Raw genomic sequence first — 24,101 nt, 5'->3', positions numbered from 1 at the left:
ATTTAAAAGTCATCACCAAACCCAAAATTACCTAGATTTTCTCCTGTGTTATCTTCTAGAAGCTTTATAGTTTTGTGCTTTACATTTAGGTCTATGATCCACATAGAGTTAATTTTTGTGAAAGGTGTAAGGGCTGTGTCTAGATTTTTTTTTTTTTTTTTTTGCATGTGGATGTCCAGTTGTAAAGACCGTCCTTTCTCCATTGAATTACCCTTGCTCCTTTGTCAAAGATCAGTTGACTGTATTTGTGTGGTTCTATTTCTGACCTGTAAGATCTTTAAAAACATTCCTTAATTTATATTTCTCCATCAGATTCAAGAGTGAATATCTTTTAGTAACACACATTTGTAAAAGAGAGAAAAATAAAATTCAGTGAGGATTTACCCTGTCATGAACTTGAGATGGGAGGTAAGCACCTGCTCTTTACACGAAACCACATTTACTCTACTTCATAGATAATTTAGGGGATTTTCAAGGGTAATTTTGACTAGTCCCAATTTGTGTGCAGAGACTTTAGTCATATATTATGGCTCCATTGTATATTAGAATGACCATTCCTTCTTGCCTCCTTCTTTTCACTTGTTCCTTAGACATTCAACGTATTTCACTGGTCTCTCATTTACTATTGCTCTTTATCAGGCTACTGACAGGTGAGCTACTAAAAGCCTGAAGAATGTTGCTGTAGTCTAGAAAACTGGAGTAGTATACTTTGGAGATTATTGCAATGCTCAGTGAGTGGAAATTTTTGGCTTTAGAGCAGTTCCTGTCCAAAAGAAATATAATACAATCACCTCACACCTGTTAGAATGGCTATCATCAAAAAGACAAGATATAACAAGTGTTGGCGAAGATGTGGAGAAAAGGGAACCCTTGTGCACTGTTGGTAGGATGTAAATTGGTATAAGTACTGTGGAAAACAGTATGGAGATTCCTCGGAAAATTAAGAATCGAACTACTCTGTGATCCAGCAATACCTCTTCTGGGTATGCATCCAAAGGAAATGAAAACAGGATCTTGAAGAGATAATTGCACTCCCATCTTCATTGCAGCATTATTCACAGTAGCCAAGATAGGGAAACAACCTGAGTGTCTGTCTGTGGATGAACAGATAAAGAAGACGTGGTGTGTGTGTGTGTGTACACACACATATATATGAATATATATACACACACATACGCAATGGAATATTATTCAACCTGAGTGTCTGTCTGTGGATGAGCAGATAAAGAAGACGTGGTGTGTGTGTGTGTGTACACACACATATATATGAATATATATACACACACATATGCAATGGAATATTATTCAGCCATGAGGAAGAAGGAAATCCTGCCATTTGTGACGATATGGATGGACCTTGAGGACATGATCCTAAGAGAGAGAACCCAGGCAGAGAAAGACAAATACTATATGATATCACTTGTGTGTGGAATCTGAAAAAGCCAAATTCAGAAGTAGAGATTAGAATGGTGGTTACCAGGGACTTGGGGGATAGAGGATATGGGGAGGTGTTGGTCAAAGGGTACAAATTTCCAGTTATAAGATGATAATTTCTGGGGATCTGATATACAACATAACAGTTATAGTTAATACTGTATTATACTTGAAAGTTGCTGAGAGAATAGATCTTAAATGTTCGTACCACAAAAAAAAAAAAATTATGTAACATGATGGAGATGTTAGTTAATGCTACTTGGTGGTAAACATTTTGTAATATATGAGTGTATCAAATTAACATGTCGTACACCTTAAACTTAGACAGTACGTTAATTATATTTCAATAAAGCTGGAAAAATATATAATGCAAGCTGCAAATGTGAGCCACATTTGCAATTTTAAATTTTCTAGTAACCACATTTTTTAGTTTCCCCAAAATGAGTGAAATTTTCATAGTGTATTTTATTTAACCTATTGTATCTAAAATATCATTTCAGCATGTAATTGATATAAAAATACTAATGAGATATTTAATGTTCTTTTTTTTTGTCATAAGCTTTCAATTTCTGGTATTTATTTGCTATTCACAGCACATCTCAATTCAGACTAGCCACATTTCAAGTGCTCAGTTGCCACACGTTGGAAAGTATATCTATAGAGTATACCAAGACATGGTGTAGCCGTGCTATGGAGTTCACTGCCATTCGCATCATTCTAATGTAACCTCAGCTACCTAGAGCCCTTGGGAAACTTGGTAGGTTTTATAGATAGTTGAGGGTTTATCTCATTCAGTACCGAACTTTATTTTAATAATTTTTCATAGAGGGGCCGGCCCAGTGGCACAGCGGTTAAGTTGGCATGTTCCACTTCAGCGGCCCGGGCTTTGCTGGTTCAGATCCCGGGTGCAGACCTAGGCACCACTTGTCAAGCCATGCTAGGTGCATATAAAGTAGGGCATGGATGTTAGCTCAGGGCCAGTCTTACTCAGCAAAAAGAGGAGGATTGGCGGCAGATGTTAGCACAGGGCAAATCTTCCTCAAAAAAGGTAATAATTTTTCATAGAAACTCTCTAAAATGTGTGAACATTTTCCCCTGCCTTCTTAATCAGAGTAACAGCATAGTGGGTAAGCATATGGGACCAAAGCCCAAGTGTGGGTTTGAATTCTGGTGTTAACACTTCGCATCAGGGTGATCTTGGATGAATTACTTCAGCTGCATGTACTTCAGTTTTCTCGCGTGTAAAATGAGGATATCAACTTTCTAATAGGCTAGTTTTGAAAGTAAAATGAAAAAATACGTGGCAAGTGCTCAGTAAATGTTCATTTCTGTTGCTGCTGAGTAACTACAGCCAGCTATTACAACAACTGATACTAGCAGTAGTTCAGCAAGAGTAGCATAGTTTAACCCTTTCTTAATGACTCTAGCACTTGTGCTGTGGGAAGATACACTGATGTGGGCTTATGAAAGGATGTATGAATTTGACCTTACGTTATATGTTTTCTGACAACTTTGCAATTTGAATTCTTTATACGTCCCCGTTTTTGCTGTCCACATGCCCACCTCTGTCTCTTCTTCTCCCATTTCTAGGTTGCTGCTTCTAATTTGTATTCTGTAGGGTCACTGTTGAGAACGACTTGCCAAAATAATACAGCCTAGGAGGCCCTTCCCATTCTGCCCCCAGCCATGCTCCCGTGCATCCTGACGCATCACATTCCTTAACCGGCAGCTTCTTGGCACTGATACCATGTCTGCTTTTGCTGTTTCCTTAGTCAGAAATGCCTTTCTCACTCCTCTTCTCTGGAAATCCCGCTTAACCTCAAAGGCTTAAGCCCTTTGTCGTTCCTTCATTCAGAGAATATTTATGGAGTCAGGCCCTCAGTATTGAGGATAAAATGGAAACCAAGAGAAATGCGATTGCTGCACTCAAAAAATTTACAGTTTGATGGGGAAGAAGAAATTATCAAGTGTAATAGCACTTAGTAACTGGCTCATTTCCCTTATCATTTGTATTCATTCATGCATTCAATAAATATTTATTGAGTGTTTGCTATATACCAGGCATTTTGTTGGGTACACGGTAGTGAGTGGAACCAGACATGGTCTCTCTTTCATGAATTCCACAGTCTGGTGAGGGAAATGGACAAATAATTCAAGTAATTAAACCAAATCCTGTTTGCTTAAAAACTGAGTAAAGTACTCTGAAGGAAAGGAATGCCATTTATGAGAACCTAGACTGGGAGTCAGGGAGAAACTGCCTGAGAAAGTGATACCAGAGGCCTTTGGCAGGAGGAGGTTCCCAGCAGAGGGAACCACATGGCAGCCACGCTGTGGCAGGCATCTGTGGTCAGGAAACTAAAGCAGGCCAGTGTGGCTGGAGCACAAAGAAGGGAGCAGAAAATAGAGCAGAGGGAGACTGAGACCTGAGAGGTGGGCAGGGGCCGCCTCAGAGACGGAGAGAAGTGGGCAGATTGTGGAAACATTTAAGAGGGAATATTCTCAGGACTTAGAGATGGGTTAGGTGTGGGAAGTGTGGGACAGGGAAGGTAGCAAAGACTTCTGACTTGCACATTTTTCTGTTGTGCCCTTCGCTGAGGTAGGGAGCAGTGGAAGACGGTTTTGTTTGTTTTTTGGTGTGTGAAGGGGAGTAGGAGAAGCAGCATGAGTTTGATCTTCTATCTGCTAATTTGAGATAGCTTTCCTGTAAACAAGAGAAGTTTTTAGGGCTGGCCGGGTGGCATAGTGGTTAAGTTTGCATGCTCCACTTTTGTGGCCCGTGGTTCATGGTTTCAGATCCTGGGCACAGACCTACACACCACTCATCAAGCCATGCTGTGGCGGCATCCCACATACAAGAGAGAGGAAGACTGGCACAGATGTTAGCTCAGGGACAGTCTTCCTCAAGCAAAAAGAGGAAGATTGGCAACAGATGTTAGCTCAGGGCCAATCTTCCTGACCAACCCCCCCCCCCCCCAAAAAAAACACCCTAATGGGACTTCTAGAGATGAAAACTATAGTGTCTGAAGTGAAAACTACATTAGAAGAGATTACCAGCAGATTAGATACTGCAAAAGAAAAAAAGAATGAAGTTGAAGACAGCAATAGAAACTGTCCAAAGAGGAGCTCAGACAGAACAATATGAAAGTTTTTTCCGTTTAGAAATCACTGTGCGTTTTCTCCCTAGAGCTTCTTTACCAGAAAATTTCAACTTAGCTATTCTTGTGTGAGGTTGCTATGGCTTGACAAACCTTATGATATTATTTATCAGTTTTTACTTTCCACTTACGGGGGTTTTATTTTGGAGAAAAGGAAATCTTGACAGTCTTAAAAATTTTTTTCTCTGGCTTCAAAGAGATGAACTTCTGAGCTGCAACTGTCAGGGCTTTTCTTTCTCCTGCCACTGCCTGACACACTCTTCATATTGATTCTGTCATCAAAATAAACAGCAAAGGCCAAGTAATGAGAGTTCTGGACATTTCAGAATCATGTGCTCTTTTATTTTTCATTAAAAAAAATAATAAGCAAGCATATGTTCCATCATCATACTTGTGTGTTTCGCATTTTCCAAGGATAAGAGTGAATTTTTATAAGTATGTAAATTGAACATGTCAGATCACATTTGGTAGACATCTGGAATGCTTCCTGGAATCTCCTGAATTTTCATGTATGAATTAAATACCATCTATATATGCGCTAAGCTTCTGTCTCTTCATAAAAGCCTTACTGGCCTTTGAACATAAAATGAATATTGGTCAACAATTCAATGAAATAAATTTGTCTAATGAAAAATGTTAGCCTTACTTGATGAAATATGAATAAGTGAGATTCAGTTAGTTGTCCTCCTTAATAAAGCTTTGGAGATATATATCTCCCCCAAAAGGATCTCTTTTTGGCAACAGGCTTCATTTTGCTTCCATTCGTTCTTCAAACTCCACTCCTCTCACAATCTTCATGGTCACTGAGGGGACTGCTCCTTCCATGCCAGCCCAACTCTAAAATTAAGCCTCTTGGTGTGGATCCAGTTGTCCTGTACTTGTTTGTTAGCCTTTTGGTCGTTCCTCCCTCTCTGATAGTGACTCACAGGCAGGACGTTTGGATTTCTCTGTCTCGTGCTGTCCCACTGTGCTTCTGTTAGATAGTTAATCCTGCTTCTGTGTAATCAGAAGCTTAAGAGTGGTGGAGGAGATCTTGGCAAAATGAGAATCCTTCTTCATGCCAGGCACAGTGCAATGAATTAAGTCACTTAATCCTTGTAAGACCCTTATGCAGTAGATATGGTTATTTCTTCTGTAATTCCAGAACTTGGTAGAGAAAATGACCACACTTAGGGTCGGGGAGGTGAGTGAGGCAGGCAGTGCTCAGAGTCCTTAGGACATGTGATTCTCTCTGTGTCTCAGGGTGAGAAATTTCCCACCCTTCTTTCTTCTTTCTTCTTTCTAAATTGTCTGCTATAAGCATGTATTACCCTTATCAAAAAATAAATCTTTTATGAAGAAAGGAGAATGAAATTTATACATACTTATGGGACATCTGGAAAGTATAGAAATTCAGAAAGAAAAAAGTGCTCATTGCTTAAATGTAAACATAACCTTTGTAAACTTTTTGGTGCTTTTCCGTGTCTTTTTATATGTATATAATTGAACATTTTTACATAGTTGTGATAATTTCTCAGTGTAAAAAAGTGAGATGCCAGTACTCATATGTTGATGAACTGTAAAAATGCCTCTTTCATCCTCACCTCTGCCTGTGGCCTTTTCCCCTTGTCTTGAATTGCAATCTTTGACACATGTGCATTGCCTAGAAAGCCCCATTTGGTTAACAGATATCAGTGTGACAAGCAAGAAAAAGAAGAGCTTATTACTTCTCCCCTTCTCGTTAACACACACATCATTAATAATACCCTTTATGTTTTTTCATGGGTAGAGTGATTCAGTCTACACATTCATATATTCATTCATTCAACAAATATTTGTTAAGTACTTTCTAAATGCCAGCCATTTTACTCTTCACTGAGGATGCAAAGACAATAGAAGAATCTGCTCTTTAAGAGAACGTGGATACATAAATAGAAAAAGAACAGTGTGATAAGTTACACGCAGAAATATTAGCCAAGTTCTGTAAGACCACAGTGGAGAATCAGTTGGATTCTCCTAGAAATCCAAACGATTCTCCTAGAGAAATCAAGGAAAGCTTTTTATGGATAATAAAATGGAGCTCAGTAGGAGATGCTCACAGAGCTGGTTAGTGGTTGAGGTAGCATTAAAACCAGATCTGACTGCAAACCCCCTCTTCCTTCCACCAAACTGTGTCATAAGGAGGCGCCCCTGTTTTCACTGTTTGTAAGCTCCAGATATCTATATTTGGGGGATTCCTGAGTCAGGGACCACAGCTGCCCTTTTGTCTCTCCCCGTTTCAAAATGCTACCAATTTCTGATTTGATCAGAGAATAATGGAACAGAAGTAAGGAGATCTGAGTTCTCTAGGACCAGCTTTACCACTGTTTACCTGGATGATCAGGGCTGGCCCGGTGGAATAGTGGTTAAGTTCATGTGCTCTGCTTCAGTGGCCTGGGGTTCGCCAGTTCGGATCCCGGGCAAGGACCTGCATACTGCTCATCAAGCCATGCTACGACAGTGTCCCACATACAAAATAGAGGAAGACTGGCACAGATAGTTAGCTCAGCCTTAATCTTCCTCAAACAAAAAGAGGAGGATTGGTAATGGATTTGAGCTCAAGGCCAGTCTTCCTCACACACACGCACAAAAATCTAACTCGGTCATCGTGGGCATGTTATTCCTCTTTTCTCAGCGTCTATTCCACATCTGTAAAAGTGAGGAGGTGGAAATAAATCTCTGAGCTTCTAATTTTTTATAAGTAATGTGTTGTGGTTTCCTCCTTTTCGAAGTATGTAGCATTTCCATAGGGGCATGGGTTCCCAAGGGCCTTGGGAAGTCTTGACACACCATGGCTTTGGCAGAGGGACAGGTGAGGGTCAAGAGGGAGGGCTCATGACGGCCTGGGTTTGGCTCTCAGCTCTGTCACTTACGTGCTCTTTAATCTTGAGCAAACCGCTTAACCTCATTGAGCCTCAGTATTCTAATTTGTAAAATACAAATAATAATGAATGACTCACAGAGTTGGTGTGAAGATTCACTGAGCTTGTGTCCAGCACGCAGCACTCTGTAAATGTAGCTAATGATGCTGATGGGTATTGTACTTGTCCGAATTGGGAGTCCTGACACGGTTTTAGAAGTCAGAATACCACAGTAACTTCTCATGTTAGCGATTCTTTTATAAAGGCACAAAGGAACCAACATGTCCATGCATAGAGTATGGAATTGTAGGCATTTTCCCCTCAGATGTTCAATTTGTGAGTTGTAGGGGGCGGAGCACAGTTTGCTGTTAAACTTACTATGACCCAGAAAAGACTTCCGTTAGTCCTATATAATATAGGGGGACTCATTCATTTTTTTCCTTGCTGTGTTCCCAGTGCTTAGGACAGGTTACGGCACAGGATAGGCACTTTGCGAATGTTTTTGGAATGAATAAAGGATTTTACACTTCATATTTAAGAACTGGGGAGAATAATAGCACTTGACAGTGAGTCTTTTGGCTCTCGAATCTTAGCCTGTGACATTTGTTGAGTTTGTTTTGAGGGGTTTTGGAAGTGCCCCATGATAATCAAAGCAGAATTCTTCTGATACCAATGTTTGGCTTTCTGCCTCGATCAATAGGCTTATTATTTGCCCTTGAAACCTCTGTGGTGCTGGCGAATCACAGGCATTCCTCAGGATGATTTACACGGCAATAAATAATGTGTGCTGTCCATTGCTTGCTTCCTCAGTGTCTGCCCTGTTCATAAAACCCTAGAGGTTCTGTGGCCCCAAGGCTGGAGCACAGTGGACATGTTAACTCCAGTAACAGATGTGTGTACATGGAACATGTCACTCAGTTTCAGTGTTGCTTTATTGCTCTGATATGTACCCACAATTTCTCTTTAAGGATTGACATAACTGTAGGAGTTGTTTTCCATCTGACTTTATTATAATTACCATACCATTTATTTGTTGCCTCTGTTCTGTGCTAGATGCTACATATACTATCTAATCTTCACAGCCACCTCTGAGTTAGGTGATTATACCTTTTTTATAGAAGTGGAAACTGAAACTCGGGGAGGTGAAACTTACTCTCTGAAATTGCATAGCCCATGTGCAGTGGAGCTTAAGTTTCTGTTTGTTTTTTGAGGAAGATTAGCCCTGAGCTAAATACTGCCAATCTGCCTCCTTTTTTTTTCTGTTTTTTTGCTGAGGAAGACTGGCCCTGAGCTAACATCCATGCTCATCTTCCTCTGCTTTATATGTGGGCCGCCTACCACAGCAGGGCTTTTGCCAAGTGGTGCCATGTCCGCACCCGGGATCTGAACCGGCGAACCCTGGGCCGCTGAGAAGCAGAACATGCGAACTTAACCACTGCGCCACCGGGCTGGCCCCACACCTTAGGTTTCAACTCAAGTCTTTCTGGACACAAAGCTCTTGGCTACTACTCCTTGACGGTTTTCTCATCTGAACGGCTTCCTTCTGCAAGTGTTTTGTGTTTAAGTTAGGTTAGTAACCTTTGGCAAAGATCTGTAAGTTTCCCATACCATTCAGAGATGAATTTTAAATTTCTTATCAGCATTGCAAATACATGAAATTTATAGTGACAAACGTAGCCAGATTACTTTCTTGTTATCCATCCATTTAACAAATTTACAGTTCCCATTAATTTTAATCTGTCCTTATTACCTGTTGTATATAATAAATATCTCTTAGTCATGACAGACTGAGTATAGATCACCTGAAGTAGGCTCTCTCTCAATAAGCTGAGTTGCAGCTAAAGATTTGTGAATTAATTGGGAAAATTGCAAATCAGGTAGTCGGTGAAATAATTCATTGTCACATCCAATCAATAAACTTTGTAAATCAACTCATTTAATTCAAAAAATGATCTATATAGATCAAGCAACCAATTAAACAATTAGCATACACTTGCAATTAATTAATTTAAGCATCAATCATATAATTAAAATTCCAAATTTAAGCTGCAGAATTTAGAATCCTACCGCTTTCTGAACTATTAGGTTCATGCTTCTGAGTGCTGGCAGATTTGCAGTTTCCCAATTCAGCTTTGGAGCAAGGTACCTTAAAGTATTTAAGTTGACTTCAGTTTTAAATTGTCTTTATGTTGGTGTGGTTTCCCAATCTTTCCAACAAATTGACTTTTTACTTCCCCCAAAGAAAGAGAAGGAGGTGCATGTTGATTCTAAAGTGGGCAAGGCGGGAGCCAGGGATTACTGACTGACATTCTAGGGAAATGAGAGAAGTCCAGGAGGCAGCGAGAGGGCCAGATATCTGCGTCAGGGTAAATCGGGGCATGTGCTTTGACTCTGTGAAGTATGCTTGGTGTTTGGAATCAGATCCGGCCAAGTGAGTCTGCTTTACCGCAGAGAAAGGAGAACTGTATAGATTGTCTTAGTTACTTTGAGTACTTCTCCCAAGCTAGGGCACAGATATTTTCTTAATCCTGGCCATAAATCAGAGGCCTCTGATTCCCCCCAAATAATTTTTGCTCCTATTTTATGGTTTGTTTGTATCCTTTTGTGATATGTATTTTATTTACATTGCTGTTATAGCTAACGTCATGCTTCCTTTTTCCCTGCTGTACTATAAGCTTCCTCGAGGGCTGATACTAAATCTCATCTTTGATCTAAGGGGGGGCTCTGTGTTCCACCTACAGTAGGTGCTCAGTGATATTTGTGGGAAGCCTGGAGTGGTGTAGAGGCTCTCCTTCCGCACTGTTTTTCTGTCCCTTTGCACTGCCGTGTTTTTTCTCTCTATCAAATGCGGTAGGTTTTGGGGAATCTAACTGTCCCACAGGCTATGAGGTAAAGAATGGCAGTGTCCAGTTTGCCTGCTGTACGCTGTGGCCTCTGGTCTCGTCCCTGCCTCACCTTGGCATTCACTCACCTTCTTGGTTTTTCTTTCAGTGACAATGTTAGTGCCTACTGCCTGCATATCGCTGAGGATGACGGGGAGGTTGACACAGATTTCCCCCCGCTGGATTCCAACGAGCCCATTCATAAGTTCGGCTTCAGCACTTTGGCCCTGGTTGAAAAATATTCATCTCCAGGTCTGACATCCAAAGAGTCACTCTTTGTTCGAATGTGAGTATCTTAGTATCTGTTACTTATCTTAGTGTCTCATCTCTACCTTCTTGTATTTTGGATTTAATTTTGGTTTTGTTCACCAAGGGGATGGTATTTGGTATGTGAGGAGTCCACATGTAATGGTTACTTCCAGAGAGATGTTGGGGACAACATTTGCATTGTATTTCATGCCTCTGCACCTAAACCAAATGCAGATTGCTTTGAAGTAGCAAGCTGTATTAGGTGTACCTTGGATGTCATTTTTGTGAACCAGGCCTCTGAAAATACTGGGACAGTTTGGAGCCTGTGAAGCAAAAATTCTGGGTTTCCTGCTTTCTCTTCGAGGAGTCCAAACTGCACGAAAATATGTGTCGCAGCCACTTCTCTTGTGACTTAAAATGCTTCTTTTGCTCTCCAACTTTGTTCAGATCAAATTGACTTTTCCTCTCTGTTGCCTTCTTTAGACTGAGCAGTGTTCCTATGCCTTTGGCAGTCTAGTAAAGCCTGTAAAAGCCCTTTTCAGAAAAGTGTTTGTAAACGCAGAAAATAAAATTCACAGGAGTACAAAGGAATTCCGTTCTATTTAAATAGTTATCAAGTTATTCTACAAATCAGTCATATAGTAATATGTATGGCTTTATTGATAGATTAAATAACAGGATCCAGCAGCAGGTCCAACAGGAACTCCTGGTCTCTCATTTCAAAGTAGTGATGAGTATAAATGATATTTGAGGAGTCTGCAGCAACTGTAATGTGCTGGGACAATAGCTGCGAGTTCCCTTCATGACAGAGTCCCCAGGACTGCTAAGACTTGATTTTGTTGACTACACTTAAATTCAAGGAAGTGCTAAATATCAGTTAGAAATTAGTGAAAATAAAAATGTAATTTTTGTCCTTTCAGGTCTACAGAGCACCAGAGTTTTAACCACAGGTCCCGGTCATTCCAGGAAAACCAGCTGCGCTTTCTAAGCACGGCTTGAGCTTTTCTAACAAGGCCGTGACAGTCCTGGCCATCTCCTGGGAACAATAGCGATCCCTCTGGCACCCCCTGCTGTTAGTAACCAGCAAATTCACCGTCCAAAGAGGGATTGCTTTAGAGGACTTCTCCCCCGTCTCTTTGAAACATGTTGCCTTTGGTTCAGATTTTTACTAAAAATAGGATTATGCTACCTATGATCTATAAGTGTTATGGGTTTTTCTACTCTTAAGCAAAGAAAGAATACCTGAGTGCCTGTAGGTGAGTGCTGGGGTGGTTCCTCAAGCTTTTGTAATTGCCGTTTCATCCCTATATGGTGTGTTTGGGGTGTATAACAGCAAATATTTTCCCTTTTTTTACATTTCAGGGGCACTAAAACAACCACTTTAAAGAATATTTAAAGTAATTTAAAAGTTATCCAATGATTTCTCCATCCTAATATAACTTTTCATTTTTGTATAATCATTTGCCTGTGTGTGTATATATATATATTACACAGTTTCAGTTCTGATGTACATATTGTGTTATTTTTATTTAACACTATATGACAAATATTTCAATATCTGTTCTTAATTCCTACAGTCTACATTTATTATGTGCCAAGGTTCTAGACACAGACAACTCCTCTGCTCATGGAGCTTACTGTCTAGTGGGGAGACAGTTGTCAACTGAATCATTAAAATACGATGAGCAATACCACAGAAAAATGTTTGGGGTACATTGGATGCCTCTCACAGGATGTTGAGATTGTTGCCTTGTTGTGGCTTTAATAAGGGATTCTGTAATGATAGTCCTTGTCTATGTCCCTTTTCCTTCTGTTGAATAACTTCCTTAGGGTATTTTCTTGTTAGGAGGATTGTTAGTCAGTAGAAACATCTTCAGACTCTCACTCTGTCTTGACTTGTAGCCTTCTGAAAGGTGTACCAATTTACAGAGCTACCAAGAGAATTCACAAAACCATCTTTGCAGTCTTACCATTACAAGGTGGCATTAGAAGTTTTTTCTTTTTACTTTAAAAGATGTATACAGTGGTATTTCAATAGTTTCCACTTGCATTTTGATTGTTTATTAATACGTGACTAGAAGAATTGTTCTCGTTAGCACAAATTTTTACTGCATAAATATTAACCTATGATCATGGCAGTCTTTAGAACTGAAAGTCCTTTTTAAAACAAGAGCTTTTAAATCAATGATTTTCAGTATAGTGGAGCTGTGGGTGGGATGAACATACCTTCCCAGGAGAAGCATCTAAGACTAAACAGTGTCTCTCTGTGACCGGCACCTTCTGGAGAATGTGAGAGGGGAGAGGGGAAGAGGCAGAGAGTAACAACAACTGCTTTAAGCTTAGTACTCTTATTTTTTTTTTCCTTGTATCACTCCCATCCCTGTACTTCCACTCCCAAACACACATACCTCAGTCAATTCTTTTTCTGTTTTAAAGTTCAAGAGAGTTTATTTGATGTGTCTGGAGTATTTCTGAAAACACAAGGTAAAGTAAAATCTTTATATGTGAACATTTAGAACAAAAGTGTCAATAAGTTTTCTGTTTCTTCTTTTTCTCAATTGTCTGATGAAATAGTATGGATTAATGACCATTTGCCCTGTGTCTATTTTCTTGGTTGAGCAACCTCCCGTTCACCTTTCTGGTCTATATTCTAAGTTAGGAAAGCCTCTCCTGCAAATGCAGGACCGAGTGGAACTTTAGGAGTCTCCGGGGATGTGTCCAAAGTTTCAGAGAGTGAAATCCCAGCAAAATAAGTAAATCCATAACTCCTTCTCTTCCTTTCCCCCATTTCCTCCTGCATCTCTCTCCCACTTGAGAATGGACAGGAAGCGGCGGGAAAGACACTGAACTGGACCAGAAAGAGGGAGCTAGGTTTGACAATAGGAAGTGAATTAGCATTTACTAAGGGCCAACTGTGTATATGTTATTTCATTTAATGTGAAAAATAGCCCAGTTTTTATTATGACCAATTTAGAGACATGAAAACTGAGGCTGTGCAGTATTGCTGTTAGGCGTGGATTTGACTCCATGCCTAACTTCAAAGTCCATGCTCTTTCCAACACCGTGCTGAGGGTTGGGATAGGGGTAGGGGAATCTAGAGTTGGTCTAGTCATTCAAGTGAATCCCACTGTCTTAAGGCCGACATTCAGCCATCTCTGTAGTGTAATAGATACAAGCATGGTGGCTTCTAGAGCCATACTGCTTGGGTACCCATCCTAACCTTAGCCTTACTAGTGTGTGTGGTCTTGGATGAATTGCTTACCTTTTCTATGGCTCAATTAAATGAGGGTAATAATAATACCCCCCTCATAGAGCCGGTGTGAGGATTGAATGAGTTAGTATATATAAAGCACTTAGAACGGTGCTTGGCTGATAGCAGCATTGTCTAAGTGTTTGCTGCAGTAATTGTTATTAGTAAAAGTCCTTTGAGGGCAAGAATTGGATCATTTGTGCCCAAAGCCTAGCATAGCTCCATTACTATAGTAGGTATGCCACAAATATTTCTTGAATGGGTAACCGAATACATCTCTTTGCTACTTCTCCATTTTTCTTCTTCCCCTACTTTCTGTTTTCTAGCAGGAGAGGGCCAGAGTTTGCATGGACATTGCTCAGCTGGACTGAAACTTTTGCTAAACATGGGCAGGAGGGGATGTTGGAGATCTGCAGACTTTCAAATTAGTCCACTTATGGGCAGACATCCTTTAAGATAGCAGCAAGACTGTGAACTCCTTGAAGATAGGGAAGGCACAGTCTCATTTATCTCTGTATCCTTAGCACCCAGCACAGGACTTCGTAGAGAAGGAATGAATAAACCGTCAGGTCTGTGGGCTGCTAGGAGGGCCCGTGGCTGAGCTTTCTGCCCCACTCTGCTTTCTGCGCCCACTTAACCTCTTCTGCAGCCCTGTTCCTGCCTTTTGAATACCGTGAAGCCCCGGGTTGCCTTCTGGCTTTCACACGCCCTCACACCACCCAACCAGGGGACTCCAGTAGACTGTCTTTCCCTGCTCTAAACGAGGCAGCATGGGCTTGAACTTAGGCTAACCTGGGTTCAAGTTGCAGCTTCACTAGTGACTTGCTTCGTGACTGTAGTCTCAGTTTCTTCATCTGTGGATCAAGCAATGAGGATAATAGTAACTACCTCATGGAATTGTTGTGAGGAATTTTCTTAGACATAAGTAATGTCCAGACCTCTTTCAAAGGAAAATTAGTTCTGAAGCCTCAGTGTTTGGCCAAATTAGTTTTATTATAATGTTACTTAAACACATACAAATGTAAAATTCTAGCTATAAATTCCATGTCTTTATGCAACCCAAACAAAATTACAAATTAAGTGCAAACAAAACTCTAACGTTAACAAAATGCAAATTAACAACTTTAATGCAGCAGATGATGTTTGGGTGAAATTAAATCACATTTTGGGTTTAACGAATGTTAAATATTTTACTTGTCAATTTGAGTCTTTTGATTTTCATATGAAATATCAGATTACCATATTATTATTTGTCCTTTAAACAATGAATATATTTTTAATTACTAGTTCATTATTTTACTCGGCCAATTGATTCCACCCCAAATTTTAAATGTTCTTTACTGGCAAAGTAAAGTAAAGAACATTTCTGCTAGAATGACCAGTTTATGCCAGTTCGCCCAGCACTTTCCCTGTTTGAGAATTGCAAGTTCTGCGTCCAAGAGCATCCCCCTCAGTCCTGGATGAACCAGGAGGACTTGTCACCTTGCTTTTTCTACTGTTGTCGATCGGCCTATACATAGGCGGGCTCTCTGCCTAATTTATACCTGTGCGGTGTGACGTGGGCACCGCAGAGCATGAATTCTTCAGAGATCGGCAAGCCTTTTCCAGAGAGAGCCTTGTGCCCACTTCTCCTATCACTTTTCTTTATTCAGCAAACTGTTTCACATGCAACTTGCAGTGATGCTATGTGGCCTTTACTAAGCCACATATTAAGTGTTATTTAAGAATTATTTAATAGATTAATAGTTAATAGATTAATAATTTAATAGTAGAGTTATTTAAGTGATATTAAATAACTCTAGCTGCTGGAACACACAACTCCCCAAATCTCACCAGTTTAATGACAGACTTTTTCTCTAAAGGGCCAGATAATAAATATTTTAGGCTTGTGCCATACAATCTCTGTAACTCAACTCTGCCCATGGTAGCATGAAAATAGCTATAGACAGAACATAAATAAATGGGCATGGGCTGATTTGTCAACTGTGGCTTATCCTGGTAAGTTTATTTCTTGTTCATATCTGTCTAATGAGGGTCAGGTTGCTCCCCTGGATACCTCATGTTACCCCTCTAAGCACTGACTCAGGGCTTCCCCAGCTGGGTGGAAAATGGGGAACATGGAAACTGGAAGTGGCCTACATCTAAATCTATGTCTATCACTTATATGTCACTATATATAAATCAATATATATACAGTTTTGCTTTTGAGCTAAATATATATCATGTATATGATACATATATATGTATATGTGTGTCCATGTATGTATGTATATATATATGATTTTCATTGAACTAAAAGCAAAATTTTTAAATTCTGAAACTTAGAGAGCCTGTGAATTCATCTGTTGACCCTAGGGGCCCTTCAACCTCAGGTAGGAAATGCTGCTATGAGGAGATTAGCTTAGACCCTGGTATGTAGGAAATATTACATCGTTGCTGTTTTATTTCTGTCAGAGGTTTATCAGTCTGAATAATTCACACTAAGTGTGTATGGTGTTTAACCTTTCTTTGGGTTTTTATTACACATCAATATGTCTATTATAGAAAAATTAGAAAACAGAGCTGTGTTTCTTCATACAAAAGAAAATTTAAAATTTCCCTTTGTTCGCTCATGCAAAGATAATGACTTATTATGTAATTATTTACATTTAAAAAGAGGAGCTAGTTAACTTAAACGAATCCCTAATTGGAAGTGTTCTGTGGAAAAGAATGTGGATCTGGATACCTTTTGATGTTCTTACTGAGTAAGATCTAGATCTGCCTTCCCCTCCCAGGCCTTTGGGCCCCAGGAAACCCCTGGAAATAGAGTTGTTGTTTGGGGAAAGAGAATGGATTACTCTAACAACTTGCAAATTAGGAGCCTGCTAATGGAAATTGCCTCCTTTACCAGATCAGCAAGTGGATTTCTAAGATATCCTTTGTTCGTTGATTTCGGACACAGCAAATGTGTATATGAACAGGAGTCCCTAATTTGCTGACTGTTAGCTACTCTGAGCCTCGGCATTGACGTTGGAAGGAGTGTAGGATATCAGGAGTGTCAAAGGGGAGAAGTAGTGGCAGAGTTATGGGGCGAGGGGTTTGGTTGGCCCTCAAAACTAGGTAAAGAGATGGATCTCAGCTGGTTCCCAGCATCTGGAGAAGTGCTGCCTGCCAGCAGTGACCAAACCAAGGCCTCTGGGCCTTTAGACATAGCAGGACAAAGGAGAACCAGATCTTGTGGTGGACCAGGGAGGAACCTGCTTTGTCCATCTCCTCCCATCCTCCACCTTGAACTGATTCAGTCAGAATTTGTGAAACAGATTTGAGTTAAAAAATGACAGTGACAGAAGCAACTGTGATGACGTGATTCATTACATGTGTTGACATTAAGAGTTTCATACCAGGATCTTACGCTGGAGTGGGGAAAAGGGGTTTTAAGGGCAGAAAAGTCAAAAACCAATAAAATGGACCAAATCACCCTAGATCATAAGTCAGTAAGAACAATTAAACTGCCCTCCTATATATGTATTCTACTTAAAATGTTTAATATATCAGGTGAACATGGGAAAGGAACCCTTCTAACCAAGGGCTGCAGAGCAAATAGAGTCCAGTTAGGATTTTGCTATTTGGGAAGGAGACTGCTGGAAAGACAGTGGATGGTCTTGCACCGGAAGCTGGGCTGCCTTGGGCATGGTGACTCCCAGAGGCTGCCGGGCTTCTCTTGGCTCTGCATAAAGGGAAAAATTAGCTGCTTTTTTAAGAGGCATGCTCTAGATTCATTGTTCTTTCCTGTATGAGGGCTTTTCAAAAGGGTCAGTAGTTTTAGTATACTTTCTTGATGAGATCTCTGCAGTACACCCCAAGTGACCGGACCTTTATGAAAGGATGTCATTAGTTTGAAGCCTCTCCTACTGTTATGTGATATTGCCTTGTGGTCTGGAGAGGGAAGAAAAAAAAAAAAGGGAAGTGAGCATTTTTGTACAGTCACTCAGTTTGGTGCCTCTGGTAGCCATTATCTCATTTATTCCTTAAAAGCAACTCACTTTTTTAATATGTAAGCTGAGGATCAGACAGGTAGTTACTTACCCAAGGTCATACAGTTTGGTAAGGGGCAGAGCTGAAATAGGATAAGGAATAAAAAAAAGATGCCTCTGTTCTTTGTAACCAGGCCTGACAATATGAGTTTAAATTATCCTAGTTATTTATTGTTTGTTTGAGTCTTAGAGGACCAACTGTGTGTTGTTTCTTTTCATTCTGTTGTATTAGCAAACATTTTCATTGTGCAGATTGTCCTCGTGCATGTAAATGTAACATATGCAGCCTGTTTAATTTTGTATTTGTGAATCTGACTTGATTTCCTTTTTGGCAACAGCTACTGTCTAGAGAAAAGAAAAGATTTTTCTTTGTCTCTTTAAAGTGACAGAAATATTGGAGCAAGTAATAAAGATGGAAAGCATTAATTACATACTTCTAAGAATTTAAAGGTCAGACAAGCTAAATATGTATGTTTTCCTCACTGGAATGTCTGTCTGTTGAAATCGCGCCAGGATACGCTTTGTTCTTACAATAAAAGCACACATTTTAGATAGCCATCTACTACTTTAGTATCCAAAAGCTATACCAGATTGTTGCTTTAGTTGCTATATATCTTAAAGTTTAGGACTAACATTTCTGACGTTAATGTGATTTGTTTCGTGATCCACCCCCTTTGGCCATGTTTGGTTACTATGTCTCATTTTGATTTCCTCTGTTCTTCCCTCAGCTTGTGTTGGAGTCTGTCAGCTGCTGCTATGTACATGTCAGGCTAGTGACTTGTAATGTTTATTAATACAATGTCAGTCTTGCTGGTGAAAAAACTGTGATGCTTCTCAGAAGGTTGCGATAGAACGAAGCGGTTGATTTCCAGATCCTGTCTGCACTGCATGGTGAATACATTCTCAGATGTTATGCAGTTCACTGACCTGACAGTTATGGAACCCCGCCTGGGACCCCATTTCAGCAGGACATATTTGAACAGAAACAGTTTGCAAAACTTTACACACTTAAACTCCTGCCAAGGCAAACTGTTAGCCACTTGAGTTTGTTATAAATACCCAGTGGCAGTGGTTGGAAGTAGCCTACGGTGTGTTTTATATTCTGAACTGAATGTGAATGTCTTTGCGGTTATAGAGAGTAGTAAATAATTGAGTTTGATTAGGGAGAGGGACCTCATTATCCCCCACCTGTGCCCAGCTGGAAGGGGAGGGTCGAAATGAAGCCATTAGCTGTCTCTCTTACTGGCATCTCAAAGAGCTCAAATACATCTGTGTCTTATTTTCTTTTCTGGCACAATCAGTCGAGCAAGCTAAGCAGGCATGACCGGATTTGGCAAGTCCCAAGGACTCTGGCAAAGATACACAAGGAGAAGGCGGAGGGCAGTCATTTTGGCTTCTCACTGCCCATTAGTCTAGCGAGTTATGTTTTTGGAAAATGTCTGTTTTGAAAAAGAGTACTTTGTCCAATGTCAGGTATCGCATACTCACACAATACGCTTTGATCCTTTAAAAAAAAATTTTCTCGGTGCAAGGGGAAACAAAATGTGGCATTCACACTAGTGTAAACTCCCTTTATGGATAAAGTAATACCCGAAGGACCTGCTTTAAAGCAGGCATGCTACAGTTATTACAAGGCTTTCTCTTGCTCATATATTTTCATTTTCTACCTTGAAGTGCTAGAGAATGAACATGCATGGAATTGGGACCAGAACAGGTTGGGAACTAGAGGAGTGTGTCTTCATCACTATTATGGGACTGGTCAGGACTGGAGAATCGAATGCTACTCTTGGCAGCCTTTCCCAATTCCACAAACTGAGACTGTGGCTTGTGAAACCATGGCATTCTCCACTGGCCTTGAAAAAGCAATCTTGGAGGTCGTATGGTTAGTCCAAGAGTTGGGACATTTATAATCAAACTGAATTTGTTACAGTGGAAGTTGAACCTTCTCCACACATTGGTCAGTGGTTCCAATCTGGAGGATGACTCTCTGGAAATCTCTTCTTCTCTTGAGTGCCCAAGACTTCCTTCTGGGCTATAGAGAGATTTAAAACTCCGGCTTGGAGGTTCAAGCCTGGGTTCAAGTCCTGGCTCCCCCACTTGTTAGCTGAGTAACTCCAGGCAAGTGTCTTAACCCTGCCAAACCTCAATTTCCTCCAGTATGAAATGAGACTGATTAAAGCACCTGCCTTTTCTGGGGGAGTTAAATGAACAAAACAAGTGCTCAATCAATGTTGGCTATGTCACTGTCTCATCATTATATATCACTTCTTTGTACATATAAAGCAAAGCCCATAATTATTGTAATATGTTAACTATTGCTTATTAAGTATTTATTATATGACAAGTATTATGTTTACTATTTTAAAATAGTTAACACAGTCACGACAGTTTTACGATCTAAGAATTATCTCCATTGTGTAGACGAAAATGGAGGTAGATGTAGATGGAAGTTAGATTATCTCATTTACCCAAGGAAGGCTCTGCTCTAGAGCTTGCTGTGCTCTGCTGCCTTCTGGTGTCACCATCTTTCTAACATAGTATAGAGCTAAAAGACAACTGTGTTTTGAGACATCTCCACTAGCAAGCCTCTCTGGCCCCTCAGCCCTACCTGGCTGGGTGAAGTGCCCCTGTGTTGGCAGCACTCTGAGCTTGCCTCCATCCTCGTGCTCAGCACAGAACTAGAATTCTTTGTTTGCTTTGTCTTTCTCTCCTGCTGGACTGTGCTACTTGGGTTAGGGACCATGTTGTTGATTTCTTAATAGGATCCAAAATAGGCTCTTAATAGATGAGTGACCTCAGGTAAATTCCCCATGCCTCCAGCCTCAGTGTCTGTAAAATGGGTATAATAATAGTACCTATTTTAGGATCGAATGCGTTAATACAAATTTTAAAAGCTTAACACAGCACCTGGCACATAAGAAGTATTCAGTAGGTAGTAGTTGCTGTTATTATTGTTGTAATTATTGAATAATAATAACATCTTGTACTGTGTAGATCAAAAAACTCTTGATAAGTCTCATGGAATTTCTCTGCAACACCACTATGGTTTTTGACTTCCAACATCCCCATTGAAAGCCAATGAGTTAAGCTGAGGGGGAACATACCTACTTCCCTGGTTTACTCTCTCAAAACAGAAGGCCTTTAAAACTGAGCCCAGGGTGCTCTCCTTTGAGCCTAGGGGGCTTTGATGACTGGGCCAGAGGCTATTGCCAACAGTGCCCCTGAATATTGCCACCATGCCCAGCAAATTTGCACATTTTAATGGCCCTGAGTTACCAATTATAAGCAATCAGGGTTGAGTTCCCTTCCCCCAAAAAAGCAGTCTCAGCTGGGGTGGGCTAAGAGGAGAGAGGATGCATGGGGCTTTTCTCTTGGGGCAGTGACTTGGGACAAGGGGAACACGAGAGAACCAAGATTTGTAAACTGCTTTTACGTTTGCCAGCCTTAGTGCCAGGTGCTTGGCACTCATTGTCTGTTTTATCCTGCTGACAATTCTGTAGCAAAGTGGCCCGCTCATTTCATGGATGCAGCTGAGGGTCCCACGTATTATGGCAATATTTTGGTTAGCAGTCGAACCAGGATTTGAACCAAAGGGTATTTAACTCCCAGCCCATGAGTTTTTCTCTCCAATATGTTGCCTTCCAACTTGGGTTCTGGTTCCGGCTCTGTCCCTATAAATAAAATCTAAGCTTTTCAGATGAAGACCTGTGCCCCTACTTCCTCCCTGTCCTCTGTCACCTTTAGCTTAATACTTAGTAAAGAAAGGCTCATTGTGTTAGGTTAATGCTGGTATAAAAACTTCCCAGTGGTAACTGAGTGGCTTTGAAATGGGAGAGAGCTGAATTCCTCAAGTGAGTAATCTCTTTTTAAAATGCCTGTACGTTTTTCAGTGGTTACAAGACTTGACAGGACCTAACTTTGAATTGACTGAAGCACTCCTGACAGCATTTAGTCAGCTCCCTGAAGTGGCGCTTCATCCTAGACCCAACACAGGCAGCCCAAGGAGCTGTGGAAGGGCAGCTGCTTCTGCTCGGTGCCCCTAGAGTGCCCTGCACTAGCGGAAAACAAGCTGTCTCTCCGCGAGGGGAGCAGGAGGAGGAGCCATTTCTGAGCCGACACTCTGGGTTTGTAGCCCATCTGTCTATCCATCCATCTGTCTGTCCATCTGACGGCCACTCACCCAAGCACAGGTCACAACGCAGATACTAGAATGCAGTGCCACAAGGAAGGGAGGCAGGACTGGCACCCTACCTAGATGCCACCAGCATTTCCCCCAAGATCTTTGTCTTCTCGGTCTCAGACCCAATGCCAACATTAAATAAAAGCGGCTTTAAAAGATGTATTTCAATAGACTTTTTAGAAAGCCCATAAAAAGTCCCGGATATGAAGAAATGAGGCATAAAACCAAGAATGTTTGGAAGTCAAGCTGAAAATTGTGGCAGCAAGTCTCCATATCCATTTATTAACAGTTGCACCTAGATAGATTCTGAGAACCACTTATATTCTGTACTCCTGTGTTTCAGAAACATTTCACCCCTTAAGTGCTATAGACTTGGAACAAGATCCAAAGTTGGCATTTGTCTGGAGGGAGAGGAGCAAGTGATTGTGAGACTGACCCAAGGAAGCTTTCATTAGGTCCAGTTGAGTGCGCAGTACGCCAGTCACAACCTCTTTCTCCCTTTAATGTGCACGTTTTTACCGAAATGGAGCCCCAGAGTAAGATCCCACACACTTGTGAAGGCCCTTCCCTTCACTGTTGTTTTCATTTTCCTCTCATGAACCTTGCTACCCTGGCTTCGGCACGGAGGCTGTAAAGGAAGATGGAGAGCCGAGTTACCTCAGAATGATCACTATCGTTAACATTCACGGGTGGTTCACTTATCATTCCTGACTGCACAGACATGGCAGCCGCTCGGAAGCGTCCGCAGGTGTAGCCTGGTGATACATATTACATTGTGCCACAACGGATTTATGTATTCTGTAACAAAAGAAAAGTGTAATGAAAAAATACAGAAGGTAATCCTTTATTCCTCCACCACACAATTTATCAGTAATGCCTGTGGATGATAAGTGCCAGGGATTTCCTCTGCTTGCTTTAACCTTGTCACCCAGGTACGTTTTGGTAAAATGACAGAAAAATACAGACTAGGGATTTTCCTCTGTTCAAAAATCTTTTAAAAGGACACTTTTAATTTATGGAAGTTAGTCCAAACACAAGGCTTCATTTTGAGCTTTTAGTCTGCCTTTGCTGAAAAAGATAAACGGATTGCTTTGAAATAATGCTGTCAGCCAGCAGCACATTAGGAGAGAATGTAAGCAATTTCTAAGCAGACGCAAATCTAAAATAGTTCAGGTGGAACTCAGGTGGGTGGAAGTTCGTGAGATCTAGCCTAGGACTAGTTTGTGAGTACCCGAGAACTTGTGTTCCCTTTTAGGCCCTACTCATCCATCTCCCAACATATTGTCACAGATGGAGCACATACCGACTTCCGAGGAGAAAGCAGGGGAAGGCGAGTCGGAACGAGGGTGATTGGCATTTGTTCCAAACATACACTGGACTAGCGCCAGAGCAAATATCCCCAACTTTATAAATGCACAAGGCACTTTACATTTCAGTACTCTTGCCAAAGTATCACTTACTGCATCGCTCCCTAAATATAGTTTTAAAAAAAGAGCTATTTCTTATTTTGCTTTGATCAGTAAAATAAACTTTTAAAGATTGTTCTGGGATGGGGTCCAGCTTCTGAGGTAAAGAATGGCCGGGGCTCAGGCATGATTCAGTAACAGAGTGTTCAGTAAAATTAGCTTGACAGTTCTCAGGCCTGCTGTTCGATAGCAAGAACTTGACCAAGTTAAAATGGATGATCGTGCTGGCTAGACTAGCATCGGCTTTTGCTTTTTAACAAATGGAATGTCAAGGATTAAACAGCAAGCCGTATGGAGAGGAGGGGTGTGGAGATGTCTTTGTATTAGGGAAGCAAATTGGGTCCTTGGTTTTGAGATCGGCCCCCAGCCCCTGTGGAAAGCCAGCCACCTGGTTGGGTCCAAGCTGGGTTTAAGGCCCCTTCCCAGCCTGTCCTACCATTGGGAAGCTTTTCCATAGCTTAGCTTGGGGTTTGGCTTTTCTTTCAGATTTCTTGTCAATATGAAGTTCTGCCATGTTTTTTGGCTGTGTTTCCCTTTTGAGATTCTTGTGGGGAAATGGGAATGCGACCAAACTCCTTGTGGCAATTCCCATG

General features: G+C 40.9%; 1 protein-coding gene across 34 annotated transcripts in view; it reads left to right on the top strand.

Moving 5' to 3' along the window:
- The window catches only part of MAPKAP1 (MAPK associated protein 1), a 225,504-nt gene that overhangs the window by 112,577 nt on the left and 88,826 nt on the right, over positions 1-24,101 (top strand). For all 34 annotated transcript variants that reach the window (XR_011533591.1, XR_011533589.1, XR_011533594.1 and 31 more), the window contains one exon: positions 10,460-10,636. Coding sequence is in view for 28 of the 34 variants with exons in the window: in XM_070596497.1 (XP_070452598.1) it covers positions 10,460-10,636 (177 nt within the window). In the remaining 6 variants the exon portion in view is untranslated. The remainder of the gene's footprint in view (positions 1-10,459; positions 10,637-24,101) is intronic.

The sequence above is a fragment of the Equus przewalskii genome, chromosome 26 (assembly GCF_037783145.1).
Source record: "Equus przewalskii isolate Varuska chromosome 26, EquPr2, whole genome shotgun sequence".
In the NCBI taxonomy this organism is placed as follows: Eukaryota; Metazoa; Chordata; class Mammalia; order Perissodactyla; family Equidae; genus Equus; species Equus przewalskii.
This window is presented reverse-complemented; position numbering and strand designations above follow the sequence as displayed.